This window comes from Nannobrachium achirus, assembly GCF_963921795.1.
Source record: "Nannobrachium achirus genome assembly, chromosome: 2".
NCBI classification, from domain to species: domain Eukaryota; kingdom Metazoa; phylum Chordata; class Actinopteri; order Myctophiformes; family Myctophidae; genus Nannobrachium; species Nannobrachium achirus.
Genome location: NC_137811.1, coordinates 78,222,216 through 78,233,932, shown reverse-complemented (window position 1 = coordinate 78,233,932; position 11,717 = coordinate 78,222,216). Strand labels below are relative to the sequence as shown.

The window sequence follows — 11,717 nt, the reverse complement described above, 5'->3', positions numbered from 1 at the left end:
GCCATGTCAGTAGTAAGGCCCTTTTCCACCGGCAGCGATAACGATGACGATAGCCATAAAATATCACAGCGATAATTATGCCTTCACATTGATGTCCGATAAAGTTATCGGACATCAATGTGAAGAGGCGCTAATTAACAGCCGCTCGCGCAGAGCGCATCGCGAGCTGTTTGTCAGAGACCCAGTTCCATATCACTGTGATCTTAACCACATCGTTGTTGATCCTAACGATGTAGTTGTCGCCTATCGTTGTCTGTATCGGTGTTTGGTGGATGCTGCCGATCCACTTCAATTGAAAACCCACTTTTTAAAATCGTTATCGTCATCGTTATCGCTGCCAGTGGAAAAGAGCCTGTAGGGTTAACTCCAGATGAACAGGACATGGTTCTAACAGTGTGTATCTATCTATAGGAGGCCATGGCAGTAGTATGGTTAACTCCAGATGAACAGGACACTGTTCTAACAGTATGTATCTATCTATAGGAGGCCATGGCAGTAGTAGGGTTAACTCCAGATGAACAGGACACTGTTCTAACAGTATGTATCTATCTATAGGAGGCCATGGCAGTAGTAGGGTTAACTCCAGATGAACAGGACACTGTTCTAACAGTATGTATCTATCTATAGGAGGCCATGGCAGTAGTAGGGTTAACTCCAGATGAACAGGACACTGTTCTAACAGTATGTATCTATCTATAGGAGGCCATGGCAGTAGTAGGGTTAACTCCAGATGAACAGGACACTGTTCTAACAGTATGTATCTATCTATAGGAGGCCATGGCAGTCGTAGGGTTAACTCCAGATGAACAGGACACTGTTCTAACAGTATGTATCTATCTATAGGAGGCCATGGCAGTAGTAGGGTTAACTCCAGATGTTCTAACAGTATGTATCTATCTATAGGAGGCCATGGCAGTAGTAGGGTTAACTCCAGATGAACAGGACACTGTTCTAACAGTATGTATCTATCTATAGGAGGCCATGGTAGTGGTAGGGTTAACTCCAGATGAACAGGACACTGTTCTAACAGTATGTATCTATCTATAGGAGGCCATGGCAGTAGTAGGGTTAACTCCAGATGAACAGGACACTGTTCTAACAGTATGTATCTATCTATAGGAGGCCATGGCAGTAGTAGGGTTAACTCCAGATGAACAGGACACTGTTCTAACAGTATGTATCTATCTATAGGAGGCCATGGCAGTAGTAGGGTTAACTCCAGATGAACAGGACACTGTTCTAACAGTATGTATCTATCTATAGGAGGCCATGGCAGTAGTAGGGTTAACTCCAGATGAACAGGACACTGTTCTAACAGTATGTATCTATCTATAGGAGGCCATGGCAGTAGTAGGGTTAACTCCAGATGAACAGGACACTGTTCTAACAGTATGTATCTATCTATAGGAGGCCATGGCAGTAGTAGGGTTAACTCCAGATGTTCTAACAGTATGTATCTATCTATAGGAGGCCATGGCAGTAGTAGGGTTAACTCCAGATGAACAGGACACTGTTCTAACAGTATGTATCTATCTATAGGAGGCCATGGCAGTAGTAGGGTTAACTCCAGATGTTCTAACAGTATGTATCTATCTATAGGAGGCCATGGCAGTAGTAGGGTTAACTCCAGATGTTCTAACAGTATGTATCTATCTATAGGAGGCCATGGCAGTAGTAGGGTTAACTCCAGATGAACAGGACACTGTTCTAACAGTATGTATCTATCTATAGGAGGCCATGGCAGTGGTAGGGTTAACTCCAGATGAACAGGACACTGTTCTAACAGTATGTATCTATCTATAGGAGGCCATGGCAGTAGTAGGGTTAACTCCAGATGAACAGGACACTGTTCTAACAGTATGTATCTATCTATAGGAGGCCATGGCAGTAGTAGGGTTAACTCCAGATGAACAGGACACTGTTCTAACAGTATGTATCTATCTATAGGAGGCCATGGCAGTAGTAGGGTTAACTCCAGATGAACAGGACACTGTTCTAACAGTATGTATCTATCTATAGGAGGCCATGGCAGTAGTAGGGTTAACTCCAGATGAACAGGACACTGTTCTAACAGTATGTATCTATCTATAGGAGGCCATGGCAGTAGTAGGGTTAACTCCAGATGAACAGGACACTGTTCTAACAGTATGTATCTATCTATAGGAGGCCATGGCAGTAGTAGGGTTAACTCCAGATGTTCTAACAGTATGTATCTATCTATAGGAGGCCATGGCAGTAGTAGGGTTAACTCCAGATGAACAGGACACTGTTCTAACAGTATGTATCTATCTATAGGAGGCCATGGCAGTAGTAGGGTTAACTCCAGATGAACACTGTTCTAACAGTATGTATCTATCTATAGGAGGCCATGGCAGTAGTAGGGTTAACTCCAGATGAACAGGACACTGTTCTAACAGTATGTATCTATCTATAGGAGGCCATGGCAGTAGTAGGGTTAACTCCAGATGAACAGGACACTGTTCTAACAGTATGTATCTATCTATAGGAGGCCATGGCAGTAGTAGGGTTAACTCCAGATGAACAGGACACTGTTCTAACAGTATGTATCTATCTATAGGAGGCCATGGCAGTAGTAGGGTTAACTCCAGATGAACAGGACACTGTTCTAACAGTATGTATCTATCTATAGGAGGCCATGGCAGTAGTAGGGTTAACTCCAGATGAACAGGACACTGTTCTAACAGTATGTATCTATCTATAGGAGGCCATGGCAGTAGTAGGGTTAACTCCAGATGAACAGGACACTGTTCTAACAGTGTGTATCTATCTATAGGAGGCCATGGCAGTGGTAGGGTTAACTCCAGATGAACAGGACACTGTTCTAACAGTATGTATCTATCTATAGGAGGCCATGGCAGTAGTAGGGTTAACTCCAGATGAACAGGACACTGTTCTAACAGTATGTATCTATCTATAGGAGGCCATGGCAGTAGTAGGGTTAACTCCAGATGAACAGGACACTGTTCTAACAGTATGTATCTATCTATAGGAGGCCATGGCAGTAGTAGGGTTAACTCCAGATGAACAGGACACTGTTCTAACAGTATGTATCTATCTATAGGAGGCCATGGCAGTAGTAGGGTTAACTCCAGATGAACAGGACACTGTTCTAACAGTATGTATCTATCTATAGGAGGCCATGGCAGTAGTAGGGTTAACTCCAGATGAACAGGACACTGTTCTAACAGTATGTATCTATCTATAGGAGGCCATGGCAGTCGTAGGGTTAACTCCAGATGAACAGGACACTGTTCTAACAGTATGTATCTATCTATAGGAGGCCATGGCAGTAGTAGGGTTAACTCCAGATGTTCTAACAGTATGTATCTATCTATAGGAGGCCATGGCAGTAGTAGGGTTAACTCCAGATGAACAGGACACTGTTCTAACAGTATGTATCTATCTATAGGAGGCCATGGCAGTAGTAGGGTTAACTCCAGATGAACAGGACACTGTTCTAACAGTATGTATCTATCTATAGGAGGCCATGGCAGTAGTAGGGTTAACTCCAGATGAACAGGACACTGTTCTAACAGTATGTATCTATCTATAGGAGGCCATGGCAGTAGTAGGGTTAACTCCAGATGAACAGGACACTGTTCTAACAGTATGTATCTATCTATAGGAGGCCATGGCAGTAGTAGGGTTAACTCCAGATGAACAGGACACTGTTCTAACAGTATGTATCTATCTATAGGAGGCCATGGCAGTAGTAGGGTTAACTCCAGATGAACAGGACACTGTTCTAACAGTATGTATCTATCTATAGGAGGCCATGGCAGTAGTAGGGTTAACTCCAGATGTTCTAACAGTATGTATCTATCTATAGGAGGCCATGGCAGTAGTAGGGTTAACTCCAGATGAACAGGACACTGTTCTAACAGTATGTATCTATCTATAGGAGGCCATGGCAGTAGTAGGGTTAACTCCAGATGAACACTGTTCTAACAGTATGTATCTATCTATAGGAGGCCATGGCAGTAGTAGGGTTAACTCCAGATGAACAGGACACTGTTCTAACAGTATGTATCTATCTATAGGAGGCCATGGCAGTAGTAGGGTTAACTCCAGATGAACAGGACACTGTTCTAACAGTATGTATCTATCTATAGGAGGCCATGGCAGTAGTAGGGTTAACTCCAGATGTTCTAACAGTATGTATCTATCTATAGGAGGCCATGGCAGTAGTAGGGTTAACTCCAGATGAACAGGACACTGTTCTAACAGTATGTATCTATCTATAGGAGGCCATGGCAGTAGTAGGGTTAACTCCAGATGTTCTAACAGTATGTATCTATCTATAGGAGGCCATGGCAGTAGTAGGGTTAACTCCAGATGTTCTAACAGTATGTATCTATCTATAGGAGGCCATGGCAGTAGTAGGGTTAACTCCAGATGAACAGGACACTGTTCTAACAGTATGTATCTATCTATAGGAGGCCATGGCAGTGGTAGGGTTAACTCCAGATGAACAGGACACTGTTCTAACAGTATGTATCTATCTATAGGAGGCCATGGCAGTAGTAGGGTTAACTCCAGATGAACAGGACACTGTTCTAACAGTATGTATCTATCTATAGGAGGCCATGGCAGTAGTAGGGTTAACTCCAGATGAACAGGACACTGTTCTAACAGTATGTATCTATCTATAGGAGGCCATGGCAGTAGTAGGGTTAACTCCAGATGAACAGGACACTGTTCTAACAGTATGTATCTATCTATAGGAGGCCATGGCAGTAGTAGGGTTAACTCCAGATGAACAGGACACTGTTCTAACAGTATGTATCTATCTATAGGAGGCCATGGCAGTAGTAGGGTTAACTCCAGATGAACAGGACACTGTTCTAACAGTATGTATCTATCTATAGGAGGCCATGGCAGTAGTAGGGTTAACTCCAGATGTTCTAACAGTATGTATCTATCTATAGGAGGCCATGGCAGTAGTAGGGTTAACTCCAGATGAACAGGACACTGTTCTAACAGTATGTATCTATCTATAGGAGGCCATGGCAGTAGTAGGGTTAACTCCAGATGAACACTGTTCTAACAGTATGTATCTATCTATAGGAGGCCATGGCAGTAGTAGGGTTAACTCCAGATGAACAGGACACTGTTCTAACAGTATGTATCTATCTATAGGAGGCCATGGCAGTAGTAGGGTTAACTCCAGATGAACAGGACACTGTTCTAACAGTATGTATCTATCTATAGGAGGCCATGGCAGTAGTAGGGTTAACTCCAGATGAACAGGACACTGTTCTAACAGTATGTATCTATCTATAGGAGGCCATGGCAGTAGTAGGGTTAACTCCAGATGTTCTAACAGTGTGTATCTATCTATAGGAGGCCATGGCAGTAGTAGGGTTAACTCCAGATGAACAGGACACTGTTCTAACAGTATGTATCTATCTATAGGAGGCCATGGCAGTAGTAGGGTTAACTCCAGATGAACAGGACACTGTTCTAACAGTATGTATCTATCTATAGGAGGCCATGGCAGTAGTAGGGTTAACTCCAGATGAACAGGACACTGTTCTAACAGTATGTATCTATCTATAGGAGGCCATGGCAGTAGTAGGGTTAACTCCAGATGAACAGGACACTGTTCTAACAGTATGTATCTATCTATAGGAGGCCATGGCAGTAGTAGGGTTAACTCCAGATGTTCTAACAGTGTGTATCTATCTATAGGAGGCCATGGCAGTAGTAGGGTTAACTCCAGATGAACAGGACACGGTGCTTCAGATCGTGGCTTCAGTTCTTCATCTGGGAAACATCGCCTTCAGAGAGGAGAACAACTACGCCGTGGTGGAGTGTGAAGACTGTAAGAGCACACGCACACACACAAACACGCACGCACGCACGCATGCACACACACACACACACACACAACATAATACTGTACAAGCACGTGCACCAAGTATTTTCCTCTCCTCTCTTGAAAAGGTTCCTTTGTAAAAAGTGTTTTTTTTTTTTTAAACAAACCACCCCCATGATTTTACTGGTATGGATGTGAAGCAGCATCTGATGATGAAAATGTACAAATTAATCCAAAGAGTAAGAAAAACATTTCTAAAACAGACCTTATCAAAATGCACTGTAAAGACACAGAGTCTGAATCTGCTGGGTGGTTTATTATTGTCACTTCAAGAGAATAGCTCACTCAGTCTGCTGAAGGTCATGAATACACAGGGTGAACATTCAGATATACTGGATCTTTATTGCATTTGAACTGAATCCTCTGCTCTACTCTACTACCTACCTTTCCTTACCTTAAAGGAGATACACCATGCATTTAAAAAGTATTTATGTCATATTGTTTATGTCCCAAAAACGTTTTTCAAAAGGTTTGAGGCTAAATTACCACTCCTGAATAGAGAGCCTCTCATTTTTGAATGGCTCTCAGAGCATTTTCAGCTGCAGTACCACCTTTGGCCTGAACTGCGCGGCTGTGTACAGTACAAACATCTCCCGTAACGCTGCTCTCAAAAATCCACCGCACGTTAGCAATAATGGAGTCCCAAATCACTTCCTGGCTGTTTTCTGTGGATCTGATCTAGAAAATGCATTTATGTGCTCTGAATGGATGGCAAGTGAAACGGCCCAATTCACATTAATTCTTTGTATAAGGCTGCCCTCTGCCACCAGTTAGGCCAAAGTACACATACGAGCGTTGTATTGTAGAAATAATTAGTTTGAAAATATCAATAGATAATTTTCTAACATCACAAAGGTAAGCTGCTTTTTGCAGCCCCAATAAATACATTATAACATCTGGCAGTAGGACAGTTAAAGCTATACTGTGTAAGTTGCTCAACTAGTGGTCAGTAGCGTCCGCGTCTTTCGGACGTTTTTCGCCGCGGACCGGGCCTCACACCCCCGCGTCACCCCCGCGTCTGCCTCCACCTCGCCGAGATCTATCTTTAGAGGGGTCCCTGGTTCCTGTGCGTTCAGGCATTCCGGGGAAACGGAGTGTTTCACCCGAGTATAGATAGAGACACACGGGCGCCTACAAATATGGCCGCCCTATTGTGATAGCTAGCGACCCCACTTCAAGATGCGCTGTGATTGGCCGGCAGTGTATAACCCTCGCTGTGATTGGCCGGTAGTGTATGATGACGTAATCTTTGCGCGAAAACCAGACCCCGGTCAGGATCATAGAAAACATATAAAGAGAAGGCTTCAGAAGCTGAAAATAACAGAGTGGGTGTTCTAAAACTTTAGCGATTTAAGAGTTAGGACAATTTTAAGATTTGTTTTATAAAAAAAGTTACATGGTATAACTTTAACTTACCTTACCTTACCTTATCTTAAAGCAGTGTAAATCCTAACCTCCTTCAGAATAAAGCAGTGTAAATCCCTAACCTCCTTCAGAATAAAGCAGTGTAAATCCCTAACCTCCTTCAGAATAAAGCAGTGTAAATCCTAACCTCCTTCAGAATTGGTCTGAAATATCTTCCCTTTCTTTTTATTTTATTTTCCTTTTTTTCTTCTTTTTGAATGCTTTTTTCCCTTTTGTTATTGATGATATCTACTGCATTGTACTGTGTTCTATCCGTCTGTCTTTCAGTGTTATATGAGATACTTAAAGTGGTTCCTGTGGAAATAAGCGGAAAAGCTAGGGAACTAGGATCTCCTTTTAGTTGACCTTGTACCAGTGAACTGTAGGGATGGGACGATACGTGATGTTATCGTTTATCGTAATAAAAAAACACTCACGATAATCGTATCGTGGAGATTTAAATCATCGTGATATCGTCCTCCGTCATGCACTGGGATCAATTCACCTCTAATTTGCAGAGCTGCATATCTGGTACCACTTAAACCATCTAGAATTGGTAAAAGGTACTTATGTACTTGATACAGTCTTTTTTTCACTCTCTATCAAATGTCTTTGCCGAAAAATAGCCAATCTACAAGCTCACAACGCGTCGCGATGCGACGCGTTGCGAGCTTGTAGATCTGCTATTTTTTGGCAAATGTTCCACCCAAGGATAATGTATTTTGATTGTCACGATAATATCGGAAATCGCTTTTCTTTTTGTCACAATAATTGTGATATGACAATTTCATATCGTCCCATCCCTGGTGAACTGTACTGTCATGAAACTGTGCTTTTTCCTATGCAACCTCCTAATACATTCTTCAGTCAATCAATCAATCAATCAATCAATACTCCACCCTATTCTCCTCCCCTCCCCTATCAGTCCTAGCGTTCCCAGCCTACCTGTTGGGCATCAGTCAGGAGGGTTTAATGTAACATAATATAATATAATATAACATAATGTATTATTATTAATAATAATAATGATATTAATATCTCCTATCAGTCCTAGCGTTCCCAGCCTACCTCCTAGGTATCAGCCAGGAGGGTCTGTGCTCCATAATGTAACATAATGTAACATAATGTATCATAATGTAACATAATGTAACATAATGTAACATAATGTATCATAATGTATCATAATGTAACATAATGTAACATAATGTATCATAATGTATCATAATGTAACATAATGTAACATAATGTATCATAATGTAACATAATGTAACATAATGTAACATAATGTAACATAATGTACAGTAACATAATGTATTATTATTACAGTCCTAGCGTTCCCAGCCTACCTGCTAGGCATCAGTCAGGAGGGTCTGTGCTCCAAGCTGACCAGCAGGGTGATGGACAGTAACATAATGTAACATAATGTACAGTAACATAATGTACAGTAACATAATGTATTATTATTACAGTCCTAGCGTTCCCAGCCTACCTGCTAGGTATCAGCCAGGAGGGTCTGTGCTCCATAATGTAACATAATGTATCATAATGTAACATAATGTATCATAATGTACTGTACATAATGTATTATTAATAATAATATCTTTACAGTCCTAGCGTTCCCAGCCTACCTGCTAGGCATCAGTCAGGAGGGTCTGTGCTCCATAATGTAACATAATGTATCATAATGTAACATAATGTATCATAATGTAACATAATGTATTAATAATAATAATAATAATATAATATCTCCTATCAGTCCTAGCCTTCCCAGCCTACCTCCTAGGCATCAGTCAGGAGGGTCTGTGCTCCAAGCTGACCAGCAGGGTGATGGACAGCAAGTGGGGGGGGAAGACGGAGGTGATCTCAGTGACGCTGAACACGGAACAGGCCTGTTTCACCAGAGACGCCCTGTCCAAGGCCCTCTACTCTCGCCTGTTCGATTTCCTGGTGGATGTGAGTGAGACTGACCATGTCCTGGGGGTCCCCGGCATCCTGGAGGTCCCCGGCATCCTGGGGGTCCCCCTGATACATTATTGATAGTTGGGAACTACTGGGGGTCCCCAGATAAATTATTGATAGTTAGGAACTAAGGCTGGGCCATATTAGGAAAACCTTTGATATTCGATAACATTGTTGAATACCTCGATATCGATATTACTCACCATTAGTACAAACAATTGCATTATATAGTTTGTAATGTGTTTCTGCTTTAGGTCCACTGCCTGCCTAACCCAGATGATGAATATCATATCCATGCATGCACACTGCACAGTACACATAGAATAAAGACATTAAATTAATATCATATCCATGCATGCACACTGCACAGTACACATAGAATAAAGACATTAAATGAATATCATATCCATGCATGCACACTGCACAGCACACATAGAATAAAGACATTAAATGAATATCATATCCATGCATGCACACTGCACAGTACACATAGAATAAAGACATTAAATTAATATAATATCCATGCATGCACACTGCACAGTACACATAGAATAAAGACATTAAATTAATATCATATCCATGCATGCACACTGCACAGTACACATAGAATAAAGACATTAAATGAATATCATATCCATGCATGCACACTGCACAGTACACAGAATAAAGACATTAAATGAATATCATATCCATGCATGCACACTGCACAGTACACATAGAATAAAGACATTAAATGAATATCATATCCATGCATGCACACTGCACAGTACACATAGAATAAAGACATTAAATGAATATCATATCCATGCATGCACACTGCACAGTACACATAGAATAAATACATTAAATGAATATCATATCCATGCATGCACACTGCACAGTACACAGAATAAAGACATTAAATGAATATCATATCCATGCATGCACACTGCACAGTACACATAGAATAAAGACATTAAATGAATATCATATCCATGCATGCACACTGCACAGTACACATAGAATAAAGACATTAAATGAATATCATATCCATGCATGCACACTGCACAGTACACATAGAATAAAGACATTAAATGTCTTATTTCCATTTTCCAACAATGGTTTTATTAAAATAACCACACCTGGTTACAGATGGACTGCTATTCTATGTGTGTGTTAATTAATTTGACACATATTGTACACCAATACCTCATTTCAAGCTGTCTTCGTCGGTATGTGTTAGGGCCTTAACAACTTGTGATTTTTGCAAGTCGACTCGACTCAGTAAAAAGTTGAGTTGAAGTCGACTTTATCGTTTGATGAGACGTCATCACATCACATCACACACGACCCCCCAGTTATTAAGTTATTAAGGTGACACTCTGGGAAATTACAAGTGTGTGTGTGTGTGTGTGTGTGTGTGTGTGCATGTGTGTGCGTGTGCATGTGCATGTGTGTGTGTCAGGCGGTCAACAAGGCCATCCAGAAGGATCAGGAGGAGTTTAACATCGGTGTGTTGGACATCTACGGCTTCGAGATCTTTCAGGTGACTCTTTATAGGATTATTATTATATTATATTATATTATATATATATATATATATATATATATATATATATATATATATATATATATATATATATATCAGTGATTGCGCTAGGATTTTTAACTGCCGGTCACCGTGACCGGCATGATTAAAATTTACCGGACATCTGAAGAATATACCGGACATAATCATTTTAATGCATAGGCCTACATTACAAGCAGGTGCACAAACAGCCAATAGCAACAGTTAAAGTATTAGGCCTACTGCATAGTTGGGACTGAAAACGAATTGAATGAAAAAGTATAGGCTAAAAAGAAAAAAACGTTTCAATCTTGCATAAGGGAATTAATTAATTATATTGGACTAATCGCGCTGTTCGCGCAGGCTGTCTGCATGTGGCACACGCACACTGCTTTCACAACAACGTCTTTCTGTTGCATCATGTTTCATGCCAACAATACAATACCATGTCTTGACTTCAGAATAATGAAAAGGTTGATAGACTCATCTGGCCAGCAATTAATCCAATACTCACTGTCGAGTGGTGACAGTGCGTCCATGTTATGCAACTTTGGGAGAAAGGCTTTGTTCTTCCTACTGTCTCCACTCCATCTCCTCTCCTCAACTTCAATCAAGTGTATAATGTTTGTTTATGGGTTGATTGCTGACCGTGCGTGCATTCCTTAATTCCCATGGCTTTACATGCTGTGCGTGCATCGCAAACTGACACTGAAACGAGCGAGAGAGAGAGAGAGAGAGAACGGGGGGAGCGCGCGGGCGAGCGAGCGAGCGAGAGAGAAAGAGCGGGCGAGCGAGCGAGCGAGAGAGAAAGAGCGAGCGAGAGAGCGAGCGAGAGAGAGAGAGAGAGAGAGAGAGAGAGAGAGAGAGAGAGAGAGAGAGAGAGAGAGAGAGAGAGCGAGAGAGAGAGAG

The 11,717-nt window shown here is 41.5% G+C and overlaps 1 protein-coding gene across 1 annotated transcript in view; it reads left to right on the top strand.

Moving 5' to 3' along the window:
• The window catches only part of myo1eb (myosin IEb), a 73,884-nt gene that overhangs the window by 22,064 nt on the left and 40,103 nt on the right, over positions 1-11,717 (top strand). Inside the window, exons 9-11 of the mRNA XM_080744569.1 lie at positions 5,713-5,845; positions 9,060-9,256; positions 10,707-10,787. Of these exons, the coding sequence (XP_080600695.1) occupies positions 5,713-5,845; positions 9,060-9,256; positions 10,707-10,787 (411 nt within the window). The remainder of the gene's footprint in view (positions 1-5,712; positions 5,846-9,059; positions 9,257-10,706; positions 10,788-11,717) is intronic.